General features: G+C 38.2%; 1 protein-coding gene across 9 annotated transcripts in view; it reads right to left on the bottom strand.

Annotated features, from left to right (window-relative positions):
- Positions 1-6,501: 6,501 nt before the first annotated feature.
- tp53i11a (tumor protein p53 inducible protein 11a) overlaps positions 6,502-16,139 on the bottom strand; it is a 46,487-nt gene continuing 36,849 nt past the window's right edge. For 8 of the 9 annotated variants that reach the window (XM_016283252.1, XM_016283245.1, XM_016283268.1 and 5 more), the window contains 2 exons: positions 9,771-9,876; positions 7,593-7,736 (listed from right to left, as the gene is read on the bottom strand). In XM_016283252.1, the coding sequence (XP_016138738.1) occupies positions 7,673-7,736; positions 9,771-9,876 (170 nt within the window). In that variant the 3' untranslated portion in view covers positions 7,593-7,672. Of the gene's footprint in view, positions 7,761-9,770; positions 9,877-16,139 lie in introns of all 9 variants that reach the window. The other variant, XM_016283285.1, reaches the window with a different exon arrangement.

Consider the following 16,139-nt stretch of genomic DNA (forward strand, 5'->3'; position numbering starts at 1 on the left):
AGCAGTACGCTACTCGAGCACTTTTAGTAGGCTGCTAGAGGGCGGTACAGACATATCAGAAGCTTGAAAATCAGCAAAAGTGTAAAAGAAAATAAATCTGTAACAAACGTTGAGAACCAATACCGACTGTTTTACTTTGCTACATTTACTTTGCTTAATTCGAACAGCTGAGCTGTACCAATAGCTACCTAACAAATCTGCTCCCCGCTCACAGCTGTCATCAACAATTAATATTGAAAGTGAAAGATGCATTCACTTTAAGAAACACCATCTGCTGAATACAAATATTTTGGATACTAAAAAAATGACAGCATGTAGGTAAAAGAAAACTGAAACCCCCGAAACCCACAGTTACCCAATTACTTGAGCTAGAAGCATGCAGTACATTCAGAACAGTTGAGCTGTACCAATAGCTACCTAACAAATCTGCTCCCCGCTCACAGCTGTCATCAACGATTAATATTGAAAGTGAAAGATGCATTCACTTTAAGAAACGCCATCTGCTGAATACAAACTTTTTGGATGCTAAAAAATTGACAGCATGTAGGTAAAAGAAAACTGAAACCCCCGAAACCCACAGTTACTTGAGCAAGAAACAAGCAGTACATTCAGGACAGTTACGCTTCAATATGCAAATATATGTTTAGGCTATTTAATTTCCATATATGATATATATCGTCATATTAAGTAAAACATATAATTATGAAAAATATTCATATTAACATATCTATTTCATAAAAATATGCATTGGACATATATGTCACGCACATGTATATCCATCCTAAAACCCCTCAATAAATATAAAGGCACATATTTTAACATTTTTTTCAAAAACATATATGAACATACAGATTTTTTGCATATATGTTGCATATATAAAATATATATTGTTGACATACTGCAACATATAAAACCATAAAAAATCAGTGACATACAGTACATTTTGTGTTTTGCCAAGCTTGCTTCTTCAGTATTTGTAGATTATTTTTCCACGTTTCTATGGTATACTGAAAAACAATGATAAGCATATAATAAGTTTTAAAGGCTTTTATTGGCAAAAAAATATTATGAGTAAATATTTACAGTGTTGACCCTTGTTCTTCATAACCTCTGCAATTCGCTCTGGCATGCTGGATATTAGCTTCTGGGCCAGATCCTGACTGATGCCGATTCATTCTTGCCTTATTAGTTGTCGGAGTTGATCACAATTTGTGGGCTTCTGCTTGTCCACTCGCCTTTTGAGGACTGACCACAGGTTTTCTATGGGATTGAGATCCGGGGAGTTGCCTGGCCACGGATCCAAAATTTCAATATAATGATCTTTGAGCCACTTCTTTATCACTCTTGCTTTGTGACATGGTGATCCATCATGCTGGAAAATGTACAGATCATCACCAAACTGCTCATGGATTGTTGGAAGAAGTCGCTCTTGCAGGATGTTTTGATACCATTCTTTATTCATGGCAGTGTTTTTGGTAGAATTATGAGAGAGCCCACTCCCTTGGTTGAAAAGCAACCCCACACACATGGATGGTGTCAGGATGCTTCACTGTTGGCACAACACAGGACTCAAGGTACCGTTCACCTTTTCTTCTCTGAACAATCGATTTTCCAGATGTCCCAAACAGTCGGAAGGGAGCTTCATCAGAGAAAATAACTTTGCCTCAGTCTTCTGCTGTCCAATCCTTGTACTTCCTGCAGAATTTCAGTCTGTCCTTGACGTTTTTCTTGGAGAGAAGTGGCTTCTTTGCTGCCCTTTTTGACACCAGGCCGTTGTCCAAAAGCCTTGGCCTCACTGTGCGTGCAGATGCTCTCACACCAACCTGCTTCCATTCCTGAGCAAGCTCTGCACTGCTGGTGACACGATTCCGTAGCTGACTCCTCAGGAGGAGACGTCCTGGCGCTTGCTGGACACTCTAGGACGTCCTGAAGACTTCTTCACTGCAGTCCAACCTCTCTCCTTGAAGTTCTTGATGATCCGGTAAATGGTTCTTTCAGGTGCAACATTCTTTGTAGCAATTTCCTTGCATGTGAGGCCATTTTGATTCAAAGTGATGATGGCTGCACGTGTTTCTTTGGCGGTAACCATTGCTAACAAAAACACAATGATTGGAAGCGCTTCTTCACTCCATCAGTCTGCTCATACAATCTATTTAGTATGCTAGTGATTTTACCTGACTAGTACTCATTCACATTTTCACATGTGCTGCTGATATGATTAGTCAATTAATGTTAGCGGGTCATTTTGTGTCAGGATCAAAAAAACTGTGAAATTCGGTTTTTGTGAAAAGTTAATTTTTTTGGCCAATGAAGCTTTTAGCAATTATTTAAAATGTATCTGATCACTCTACACAATAATCTAGAAACAATGTGAATGAACACCACAACAGCTTAAGCAGCAAACTTTGCAAAACACAAAATTTATGTCGCTGCCAAAATTTTGGCCACGACTGTACATATTAACATGTACGTATATATTTTATTATGGGGATTTTATACATGTTATAAACTTATATTTTCATCTACCCAGAGGATATACATACAGATGAGAAAATGTTATGTTGCCTGAGCAGGGTAGGGCAATGTCTATGGTAAAATATTAAACTGTAAAATGACTGTAAAAACATAATTTTCAGTTCAGATACAGGCTTTCACAAAAACAAAAAGTTTTATAAAATGATAAACTTCACATTTCAGCCTTTAAACAATTTTTAAGAAAAGAGATGAGTCAAAAATATCAATTATACAATTATCAATAAATTCTTATATTACATAATATATAGATATATCTTAGTGTCTTAATTATTTAGATGCTGCGTCCCAATTCGCATACTTTTAGGGCATAGTATAAGTAGGTGAATTGGGACACAGCAAGACTTTTATAATGCTTTAGCATTAGCTTCTTGTTGATCCACAGTTAACATTTACAACTGCAGCATAGATGGTTCGATTTTCGCTTTGTTCTGAACAAAAACACCAGATGGGCTTATTGAAAATGCTAATTCCTTGAAAGGACAGAAATATAGCAGTTTCCCCGGCAACCGCAGTACACAAAGCAAGTGCGACTTTGAAAAGTGCAATGCTCATATTCATTCAATAAAATCATAGCCTTTGTTAAACTACTTTCGATCCCCAAATTTAAGACGTCTTGAAGTCGTAATTTAGACTTTCTTGTACCATTTAAGACTTTTTATGGCCTTAAATTTGATTAAACTAAATTTAGGACTTTTTAAGGACCCGGGGAAACCCTGTATAAGTTTGGCAATATGTCCAAAAGGCAATATGCTATAGGGCAATATATCTTACAATTCTGTATGGGCTGCACCAATTCCTGCCAAATGAACAAACAGTTTTGTCAATGAAGTGAACGTAGCATTCGATCTGAGAAATGTCATCTGCTCACTGTAAAAAATCCAACTGCATTCCATCTTATGAAACCTTTTGAGTCTCAAATACTAAAAAAATTCACTTTTCTTGAAACTATATAAAAATCCTTGTTAGACCAACAGAATTGAACATAAAAACCGTTGTTTGACCCCAAATGTTGTCCCAACTAGTCAAACACAGTTGTCTGACTCTGAACAAAGAATTTTATATTGCTGAAATGTTAAAGGGGTCATATGATGTTAGCCAAAGAGAAAGGAAAAATTTAAATAGCATCATATGACCCCTTTAAGGCTTTGTGAGTTCCCAGCATGCATTGCTGCATGAATAAATTATGCAGATACTGTTATAGGGTTATTGTTTTGCTGTTTGCTGGCTTCATTTAAACTTTTTCGTTGTCGTTTTGTCATTATTGTTAGTTGTTTGCTGTGCAGTGATTTAAATAACTTTTTTTTTACATTTGTTGATTGCCACCGTTCTTGAGATTTGTGTGTCAAGTATTGAGGCCTAGAGTATGTTCAACCACTTAAATCATTATTCTGGATATTCTAGTCTTTTACGATGCCTTATAAATAAATACAATGTTGTCAATTGTGGTTTAGAACATTTCAGAATCAGAATCAGAATCAGAAGAGCTTTATTACCAAGTATGTTTACACACACAAGGAATTTAGGAGCTTCCAGTGTAGAAGAAAGTACAAACATAGTGCAGACATACATGATAGTGTTGACATACATAGGAATAACACAGTAGGGATGTAATATAAAACTAATATAATAAATAAATAAATAAATTTGAATAATGTACTATATACAGAAATAGAAGTATAGGAACAAATTTAATTGTTTAGATAAATGTACAGATATGTATATTAGTGTGCAGATATGTTATTTACAAAGTGTGCAGTTTAATATAAATATACTATGCTAGTTGTGATGGACGATGTATAATTATGAAAGATTAATTGTTAAGACTGAATATAGCCTGTGGGGAAAAACTGTTCTTGTGCCTGGCTGTTCTGGTGGTCAGTGCTCTGTAGCGTCGACCAGAAGGCATTGAATGGTGGGGGAGGGAGGGAGGGGGGTTGCAGGGGTGGTAGGTGAAGGTGTGAAGTGCAGATTCTTATGTTCTTGATAACATCATTATAATTTTAATGACATAAACTGATAAAAGAATAAGTCCATGTTTGTCATTCGTAAATAGACGTAAAAATGGAAATGTGGTGACTATTTACACATAATTTAGGTTGGCTGAACGTAGTATTGTTACTTAGAAGAACTATAAAATAATTGTTGAGACAACTCAAAAGTCTTACTGTATCAAGTTGCCTTGTTTTTTTATGTTTTCTCAACAGTTTATTTTTTACAGTGCTGAAACGCTGTGGGTGCAAATGTGTTGCATGTAGAGATAACAGCATGTGCATAAAACAAAAGTGTAAGTCCCAAAAAGGGGAAGCCCACGGTTATTTGAGCCGAACACAAGCAGTACATTCAGGACAGTTTAAGCTGTATCGGTAGCTACCTAACAAACCTGCTCCTCACTCCTAAAGTCATCATAACATTGAATATTGAAAGAGAAAGCACCATTCACATTGAGAGTTGATTGTTTTTGTTTTTCCAGTAGTTATATATAATATCCTGTGAAAGTTCAGTGGCCTCAATATACTTTAGGACAGGGCTGGCCAACTTCGGTCCTGGAGGGCAACTGTCCTGCAGAGTTTATCTCCAACCCTAATCAAACACAACTAGCCTGACTGTAACTTTCTAGTGATCTTGAAGACATTGATTAGCTGGTTCAGGTGTGTTTGATTAGGGTTGGAGATAAACTCTGCAGGACAGTGGCCCTCCAGGACCAAAGTTGCCCAGCCCTGCTTTAGGAGTATGTTTGTGACAATGCATAGGTTATTAGATCTCACCCGATTTTAAAACTTTCAAACTGCTCTGGGCACAGCTCTCAACACCTTTAGCTACTTATCAGAATCAGTGCTCCTGGGTGGAAATCAGACAATGACTCAAGAATACTTTTTCCATTTGAAAAACATTATAGATTTATTAAGCACATTCACTGTCTCTCTACAAAAGTAGATACGTAACTGTCATACATGAGTGTTTTTTTCCTTCAAAACACATAAAAGAACAAAAAATTAGAACAAACGTTCTAAAAACTGACTTTGCAATCATCTTCCTAAAAAAAATACAAAAAAAGTGTTAAACATTCCGGAATCATTCAAATATTTACAAAGCAAAAAGTGACCTAAAAATATACTGTCTAGTCTATATAATCATGAACTTGCTATGACTTCAAATCATGGTCCATTGTTTTGCTAGTTAACTATTACTAAACAGTTCAAGAGATATGCAAAGTTTAAATAAACAAACAGCAGTTTTTACTTGACGTTTCCAAAGCACATATTCATATGATCCTCTGATTTCCCTTTAGAATAAAGCCATTTGTTTTTCTCTGGAAGCAATATCTGAGATCTATGCAGTGTGACTGTCCACATCTCAAATGACAGTTCAGTTATAGAAGCATATACTATTAGGAATAACACCTGCTAGTTCTAATGATAGAATAATCATGTATATGATTATTCACAATTAACTTTTGCTGATGTTGGCCCAGATGTAGGGAGTATGATAAAAGAAATGCAACATTCTCAGTTATGGCTACATCATAGTGACAATAAAGAGGTGAATAAAATTCAACATGCTAACAATTTTTAAATAAACACTTTGTGGAAGTTGAACAGAAGTATTATTCACTGAATATATCTTTATATAACCTGACATTTTATCTTTATAAAAGGGCTACATTTTAGCGCTACTATCGATCCGCATTGTTGACTTCATGCAATGATCACTAAAGGCATAAAGCATATCTTACCACATACAGTTCGAAAATGTACGACTGTTGTGCATAATGGCAGTTGTTACAAGAACAGTTCACCCAAAAAAGAAAATTCTCTGAAGTTCCCTGTCAATGACGATACACAAAGGAACCATCATATGAATTCAGACTTGAAACACAGTTGTATTTACTACATTTACGATACTCCTTTTTTGTTCCACAGAACATAGATATAAGTTTTGAACCAAAATAAAAATAAATGTTGCACTTCAATTTTTTGGGTGGACTGTCCCTTTAATATATACAGATACATTTGTGAAAGTAAAGCCATTAGTAGCATGCATCTTGAATGTCATGAAGACATGGAAAAATCACCTGAACCCTCAAAGGATTTTTCAAATGACTGATTCTCTGTAATCTTTTAATCTGTCTTAAAGGGGAGTTGTACTAAGTTTATAATTGCACTATTTACTTTAGTGACTGTTGTGTAAATGTCCATTAGGTATGTAAAGCAGCAAAATGTTACATCTGAATAGGTAGGGCAAGAATTTCTTTGTGTGAAGCCACACAAAGCTGTATTTGACGATCTAACAGTAATACATTTACAACTACTAAGTTAATAAGGTACTTTCTGAAATACACACACTTTAAATGCCATTTAATACTACATCTGTTATTCTTACCAAAATGTACTGTTGGGAACCTAAATCCAAAAGGAATGTATTTGCAAAGTCTTCACTTTGCAATGTTAGTAACTACAAGTAAATGTAGCAATCCTATGTATGTAATATATAAAAAAAGTTATGTATTTGTTAATTGAATGCTATTCGTTGTATTACCCTTTGTCTTGCAGTATACAGTATGTTGTTGTACACTGTGCCATGCTGTGTCTATTGTGCCTGACAAATATAACAAGTACCATTTTAAAATTACATTCTTGTAATAGAATAACACACCACATACAGACATACAGAAAGTTCACTAAACTCTTACATAATATGACCTGAATTACAGTCATCTTCCCAAACTAATTTGACACATTTGGGATTCTCTGACATGTACAAATGTGCCATAAATCTACCCTCCATACAATAAAATCTCAGAAAAAGCATTTACAAAAAAGTGAGCTGTCAGATAATTATATCCACTGTAGGTAACATAATGTAACATAAAAACAACAGTCATGATCTGTGGTCCTCTGTATCTAATGAGAGTAAATACCCAGATATTGTACTTACATAAAATGGAAATTGCCCACAAACAGAGGTTGATTTTCAGTCAAGTGTAAATTCATTTGGTCCAGGCAGTGGTGCTACTGTATTCAAAGCATTCTGTGCCGCCAATCTACCCTTCTAACAAATAGCTGGCCTTCCTCAGATCTTTTTGGTGCGCCGGCCGAGGTGATGATAGTAACTCAAGGTGATGAAGAGGAAGAAGGTTTCACTGAGAAGAAGAACGATTGCACCTTTGGACAGTGTGCCCATCTCCAAGAGGGTGAGGGGGGGGGGGGGGGGGATGAGTACAGAGACTAATTTTAAAGTCAGAAAAAGTAGTAGTCTGAAGCATACACAGACATTTAGCAAAAGACAAAAGAGTGCCATGCAGCATAGCTACAACACTAAATTCACAAACATATTTAACTCATATGTTATGTTAATGAAATATATTAATGAAAGGCAACAACATGCCATCCTCTTTTGGAAATGCATGCCGTAGCAACAAACAATGCCGTAAGGGACAGGCTGGATTGTATTTAAAAATAAAAATACAACTAAAAATTAAATAAATACATAAATAAATTAACACTAAAACGAACGATTCAATATTATGTTAATAAACAACCAAGTAAAATCAGTAAAAAATCAAATAAAACAAAATGAAATAAATTATTAATCTAATGGCGCTTTTCCACTGCATGGTAAGGCAAGGCACAGCTGGCTTTTGGGGGGTTTTCCACTGGGTACAGTACCTGGTACCTGATACTTTTTTCAGTACCACCTCGGCTGAGGTTCCAAGCGAGCCTTACCGTTAGCAAAATGTGACGTGTAAACCTTGCTGATCACTGATTGGCCAGAGAGAATAGTCACTACCTGCGTCATTGAACTTGTGACACGAGACACTAGACCTGCTAGATTAAATCAGCACAGCCAGCGAGAATCGAGCGCAACTTTTTTTGAACATACACAACTGTTTCGAACGAGCGCACCTTTTTTTAAAGCAACAAAATAATGCCTGTTTCGTGGTCTCAAAAGTACAGTGTTTCTTTTGAAACAAACTCCTTCATCTTGCAGTTAAAAACATCCACATGCCGAGAATGAAGAACACCATTCCATCGATATGCTCCATTGTTGTGTGTTTGTTTATATCGATGTGTTTACGATGATGTCACGGCAGTAGAGGCGGCATAACTATCCACCTTTTTCTTCAAAGCGGAAGTAAGCCTATGGGTGAGACTTCCGGTTCATTAGCCGCTATAGGTAAATAACGAGGAGAATAACAACGTGCAGTAAACGGTAAAACTGTTTGCACTACAAACCAGTGTGTTCATAATTAAGATAATACATTAAAATAATATGATAAGACACACCAACTTTCAATATCAAGCAGCAAAATGAACTGTTTTGCACAGCTAAAAATAGCTGGACGGAGTGGACGCAGATGAGACCGGAAGCCATACCCATATAATTTACAAATGGCCGCGCCCATTTTTACGACAAGAAAAAGGTGGATAGCGACATGTCTAATCCCGCCCACACTAAAGCGGTACTAAACTGCAGTGGAAACGCAAACCGAGCCATACCATGCAGTGGAAAAGCACCATAAGCATAAAGTGCCAGTAGAAGCATGTACCATATATTTCAGCAATGTTAGAACTAGACTTTTATTATGTGACAGTCCTAAATACCATAAGTGTAATCACTTTCTTCAACATTTACTTTAGGGGTTTATTGGGTTAATTTTGTTTCTAATCCTCTGAAGCATGGATTGGATTGGATTTTAAAGAGAGCTTGTTGCCATAAGAGGGCAGTACAGCATTAAGAACAATGAGTATTCCAGACATTCTCTGCTAACCAGGGCTCAAAAGTAAAGGATGGCCCATTGGTCTAGGCCTAGGGCCAGTGCTAGAGTGTTTCAGGACAGATTTCATCAGGTTTTATTGACTTGTCCTAGTCTTGGAAGCATCTTGAGAATGGGTTACAAATATAATGCTTTGCATTGTTTTCAAGCAAGAGTTTATAAACTTACCTCTATCATGCGGTAATCACACATCACAATCATAAAACATAACCTTTCAAAAAAACATTAAATATGGAACAAAACATGACATATAAAAATACATAAAAATAAATAGGTTTAAAATAAACCATGTAAAAAAAAAACTTGCTATTGAGCCCTGCTAATATTCTGAACTGGCTTAAATCAATTATCCTCAAGCCTAAATGTCCCTTAATTACAGGTAGAATAAAGATTAAATGTCAGTTTCCATTCTCACATCCCTCAGTCTCCCCACTGTTCTCAGGAGAAAGAAAAATCTCTCTCACCTAGAAATTGTACCCCGAAGTAACACGCTTCTGTAAGTAGCGTCCATTGAATGATGACCTTTTCCACTGTGTACAAGCCATTCCACAGAATTAATGAGATACCTGTTGGGAAGAGCAAAACACTCAAGAGTCAATTCTGAGATCATCCTAAGTCAGGTAGAGACATTAAAGGGCACTTATCTATTAAATATAATGCAGAATCTCCTCAAAACACCCAAGCACTTAGGCTTGGAATTAAAAAGCTTGAAATCTGGCCCAAGATCAGAGAACCGATGGTGCCGTGAGTTCTGATTCTGTTCGGGGGAAAAGCACAGAGAGACCTAATGATATCCTCCCACACTGCGGATATGGATAACACGAAGAGTAGCTGTTTCTTCAACCCTGCCAAGTGCCATCTACCAGCACTATTTTTCCAGCTTTGCTTGAGTAATTCCCACCATCGAACTGGCCATTGATCTGACAGAAGAACACTCACACCTTGCATCACCACAGGGGTATGAATTGTGTCAAACTGTATAAAGACCACTGGATCTCAGTGAGGGCTCTAGACTGCAAAATACAGCCCTTTGAAAATTTGCAAACTAATATTATGTGTACATACAGCAAAACTTCCAGGGCTCTGCTGCAGCATCATACTCATGAGCACTCGGACAGATAATGCATGTAATCACATTAGCATAATAGTCTATATCCCCCACTGGTTAAGGCTGGAATCTAAACTTCTTTACGCTGAATTAGAGGCTGTGTTACGCTATTATGGAAAAAAGACAAATAGGCGGCTGTTCCTAATGAAATAAGGGCATAGGGAGGGAAGGGATTTTATTTCCACAAAACACTCTCTTTCACACACCCATAAGCCACCCCTGCAATCTTTTATAATACAAGACCTCCTACAGTTGACTGTAAGCTCAAGCACGGGGTGAGCCTGGCATGTGCTGTTATTGTGAAGAATCCTAAGACCAGCAGGGAGTCATTACAAGTCCCAATACAGTAGCACTGCCCAGCACTCTGAAAGCCCTGCCCTATATGTGGCTAAATGGAATTGTACAGACTCATTCATTTTTAAAACAGAGGAGTAAAATATTCATACCACTTGAAATCATACACTAATCTGGCAGTGAAAAGCTCATCTAGTCATGAATATTTCCTGTGAGTGGGAGACAGAATTGCACAAATGTGTTTACATTATGCATTTGCTATGCATAAATTGAGATGGAGTGGAAAAAGTGAAAGCGTATAGACATGCACATATACGCTACATGGCCAACAGTATGTGGAGAAATGCATATTTAAACATCCCTTTCCAAAATGATGGGCGTTAACATGGAGGTGGCCCATTATACAATGTGTCCTAATGAGTCCAATACATGCACATGCATTTTATTTGAACGATATCTGCAATGCTTTTGCAAATGCCATACTTTTTTGGTTGTCCTTGTGGAACTTGTAGTATTTTTTTAAATAATATTTAATGTTTCCTTTTTTAGCCAATTTACAGTGGGTAAAAAAGAATCACCCCCCTTTAAAATAATCACATTTTATTGCTTTGCAGCCTGAAATGAAGACAGACACAGTTCCCTCTTTTTCCTAAGCGGCTTGGGTCTCATTATTGGCTCATGCTTACAGGAGCCCTCAGTATAGGTGCTCTGGGGCTGGGCTCGCAGAGTGCATTCGTTCTGCACTTGCTTATAGCACGGCGCTATTGGATGTGTTCCCCATAAGTGTCAGCTACGTAACGGTAGAGACAGTTCGAAAGTGAACGCTCCAGTTACTAATATAACCTTGTTTCTGATGACTGTTGCTTGAGTCAAAAGATTATGACGAAATGAGAGCCTTATATAGCAGTCGGCTCCACTCCTTTTGGCGAGTGGAAGCACCACTGATTCGTGCAGCTACAGAAACATGAACAAATCAGGCTTCAGTATCAAAGTAAAAAGGAGTTTCCCCTATAAGCATCAGCGACGCAACACAACACTCATTCCCTTATCTCAGGGAACCAAGGTTACATTAGTAAAAGGACAGTTTTTGCTTTATCTAGCTGTATTTACTCAGTGCAACTTATAACATCCAAGTGAAATAAAAAAAACTGAATCACAGAGTTGGAAAAAGGATCTGACCCCTGTGTCAGTATTTTGTTGAACCACCTTTTGCTTTAAAGGGGTCATATGATGCTTTTTTAAAGATCATTATTGTTTATTATTACATGCTTTAATGTTCAAAAAACACATTATTTTTCAAATACTGTACATTATTGTGTATACTCTCAAACGCTTCTTTTCTACAAAGTCCCTCCTTCCAACAAACGCAGTCTGCTCTGATTTGCCAGCTGACCCAGTGCATTGTGATTGGCTGAACACCACAAGAACTCGTCGGAAATTTAACGCCCATTACCATAATCGCGAGCTTCATCTTTCAAAATAAATGTAAAGACAGAGCCCGAAAGGGGAACGTCTTAACTTTGATAAAGAATATCTCTTTGGTTTTGAGACTTTAGTCTTTGCAACTTCAGGGATCTTATCTATGCACAATCAGCTCCAAAGAGAAAGGAAAACTTGAAATCGCATCATATGACCCCTTTAATCAGTGTTGGGAAGGTTACATTGGAAATGTAATAGGTTACAGGTTACAAGTTACCCTATTTAAAATGTAGTAAGCAGTGTAACTATTTCAATTACTTTATTAATGTAACATTACATTTGATTATTTTTTTATTACTTTTCTAAATTTCTAACCAATGATTTCAACTATTAATCATTTCAAAACATTTAAAACAGGCAGGGTTAACCTTACGGCAGTATTCAACACTGATCACTGTCAGACTTCTCAAAATGCTTAATCACTTGAATTAAGATTATAATAATTTAATTTTAAAGCATAGCAGCCACAAAAATCTAGAGGGCACATAACTCTGAAGTAATGAATTTAGGTAAAGGGGTGCAGAGCCAGTGGTGGTTTTGTAGGCAAACATTAATGCCTTGAATTTTATGCGAGCAGCTACTGGTAGCCAGTGCAAATTAATGAACAGAGGTGTGATGTGCGGTCTTTTTGGCTCATTAAAGATTAATCTTGCAGCGGCATTTTGGATTAACTGTAGAGGTTTGATAGAAGTGGCTGGAAGACTTGCCAAGAGAGCATTGCAATAGGTCAGCCTGGATAGAACAAGAGTTTGAACAAGGAGTTGTGTTGCATGTTCTGAAAGAAAGGGCCTGATCTTCCTAATGTTGTATAAAGCAAATCTGCAGGACCAGGCGGTTTTAGCAATGTGGTCTGAGAAATTCAGCTTATCATCAATCACAACTCCAAGGTTTCTAGCTGTTTTTGAAGGAATTATGGTTGATAAGCCTAACTGGATGGTGAAATTTTGATAAAGTGATGTGTTTGTTGAAACCTCAAGCAGTTCTGCCTTAGCCAGGTTGAGTTAAAGGTGATGATCCGTCATCCAACAAGAAATGTCTGTTAGACATGCTGAGATGCGAGCAGCTATCATCGAATCATCAGGATGGAATGAGAGGTAGAGTTGAGTGTCATCAGCATAGCAGTGATATGAAAAGCCATGTTTCTGAATGACAGAACCTAGTGATGCCATGTAGACAGAGATCTGAAGTGGTCCAAGAACTGAGCCCTGAGGTACCCCAGTAGCTAGATGTTGCGACTTGGACACCTCACCTCTCCAAGATACCTTGAAGGACCTATCTGAGAGGTAAGACTCAAACCACTGGCGTGCGGTTCCTGAGATGCCATTTTCCAATAGGGCTGACAGGAGAATCTGGTGGTTCATCGTATCAAAAGCAGCGGACAGATCCAGCAAGATAAGTATAGAAGATTTGGAAGCCGCTCTTGAGAGTCTTAGGGCTTCAACAACTGAGAGAAAGGCAGTCTTGGTCGAATGTCCACTTCTGAAGCCAGACTGGTTGCTGTCCAGGAGGTTGTTCTGTTTGAGAAAGGTGTTTTTGCAATGAAAGGTAAAAGGGAAACCGGTCTGTAGTTCTCTAAAAGAGTTGGGTTAAGAGTGGGTTTTTTAAGAAGTGGGGTTATATGAGCTTGTTTAAATGTTGAGGGAAAAACACCAGTGTGAAGGGATTTGTTAACGATGTGAGTTAATGCAGGTACAACAGCAGGAGAAATGGTTTGAAGTAGATGAGATGGAATAGGATCAAGCCAACTAGTAGGATCATTGGAAAGGATGAGTTTAGACACTTCTGCATCAGAGAGTGGAGAGAAGGATGAAAATGAGTGTATGTTTGCCGGTAAGATGTGTTTGACAGTTTGTGGTGTGACAAATTGTGCACTGAGATTTGTAATTTTATTAATGAAGAATGTGGCAAAGTCGTCAGCTGTTAGAGTTGATGAAGGAGGGGGAGGAGGAGGACAAAGGAGGGAGGAAAATGTTTTAAAGAGCATGCGAGAGTTAGGCGAATTGTTAATTTTGTTGTGATAGAATGTCCTTTTAGCAGTGGAGACATTAGCAGAGAAGGAATGATTAAGGTAAGTAGGATTTTGTGATTTGTGTCATACTCTTTCTGCAGCTCTGAGCTTAGAACGATGCTCACGGAGAACATCAGATAGCCAAGGGGCAGAAGAGGTGGTACGAGCTGGCCTGGAAGACAAGGGGTCTAAACAAGATGTCAGAGTGGAGCAGAGAGTATCAGTAGCAATGTTAACATCCAGAGATGATAACTGTTCAGGGGAAGGAAATGAAGATGAAACCATAGCAGATATCCAAGTGGGTGAGAGTGAGCATAGGTTACGTCGAAAAGTGACACGTGGAGGGGTATGTGTTGTGTCAGGAACCATGTTGAGGTTAAGAGTAAGGAGGAAGTGATCCGAGGTGTGCAGTGGCGTAACCAGTACATGATCAGTGGAGCAGTGCCGTGTGAAAATAAGGTCCAGGTGGTTGCCTGATTTGTGAGTAGCCATAGTTAACACTCGCTTGAGATCAAAAGAGGCAAGCAGAGAGTGGAAGTCTGCAGCCTGAGGTTTATCTAGGTGGATGTTGAAGGCTCCAAGCATAACTAGGAGAGTACCATCCTCAGGAAAGGTTGAGAGCAGCACATCTAATTCTTCCACAAAGTTACCTAGGGGTCCTGGGAGTCGATAAACAACTATAATAGTGTATTAGTAGACATAGGCAAAGTGTGCAGGTTGTTAGGATTGCGCTGCCTACAGTGTGTGATGCGTGGTGATAGTAGGGATCTGGAAACACATAGCAAGAATTGGTCGATGGTCTTTACACTCTTCGGTCTTAACACGAGGAGGGCTTCAGACGAGGGCTGCCGCGGTATACTAAGCTTTTTATATTCATCTAACAAAAATCAAATTGAATTCAGCTGGACACACTTTCTGTGTTTATCACAACAAATGGCCAAGCAAGCGCACAACACTGTCAAGGTACGCGATACAGTACGAGACCAAACGCGATTTCAGCACGTCTCCACACAGTAAACCAAACAAGCATTTCCTAGCAACAACAACTGCGTTAAACACTGAGACAAGAAATAAATACACTTACGAGCTGCTTTTAAATTCTAATGATTGACTGCTTCTCTCAAAGAGTATATCTTTACACTGTGTTTTGCTGGGGCTTGAACACACTTTCCTGTTTATCACAACAAATGGCCAAGCAAGCGCACAACACTGTCTAGGTACGCGATACAGTACGAGACCAAACGCGATTTCAGCACGTCTCCACACAGTAAACAAAACAAGCGTTTTCTAGCAGCGACAACTGCGCTAAATACTGAGGCCCCGTCCACACGGAGACGCATTTAGCTGTATACGCATATATTTTGTATCGTATAGGCATTTCGTCCAGACGGATCCGGCGTTTTGGGAGAGTGAAACCGATATTTTTGAAACCGGGTCCCAGAGTGGATAAATCTGAAAACGCCGCCCTTGTGTTTTCGTGTGGACAGCGAATCCGTATATTTTCTGAAATCATGACGTCATCAGCCCACGTCTCGCCCCTAGTCAGACATCGCTACGTAACAGCAACAGCAACAAAAACATGAACAAACACTAAACGATTTTCTTTTTATTAACTAACATTAACACATATTAATAAATCTATTGTTCCATGTTCGTTTGTATACCGCGCGCAAAGTTTATGCGCATAGTTCAAGTCTTCTTCTCCATTTTTAGTGTATCTCTGTGGCAGAATTACAGCGCCACATGCTGGTCTGGCATGTACACTACATCGTTTTGTGTCTGTTTCGTGGTTTCGTGTGGACGCAGATATTTCTTCAGACAAGAAATATATACACTTACGAGCTGCTTTTAACTTCTGCTGATTGACTGCTTCTCTCAAAGAGTATATCTTTCCACTGTGTTTTGCTGGCGACTGAACACACTAATGCTCCAGGAAAGCT

This window comes from Sinocyclocheilus grahami, unplaced genomic scaffold, assembly GCF_001515645.1.
Source record: "Sinocyclocheilus grahami isolate Dianchi unplaced genomic scaffold, SAMN03320097.WGS_v1.1 scaffold10.1, whole genome shotgun sequence".
Taxonomy (NCBI): domain Eukaryota; kingdom Metazoa; phylum Chordata; class Actinopteri; order Cypriniformes; family Cyprinidae; genus Sinocyclocheilus; species Sinocyclocheilus grahami.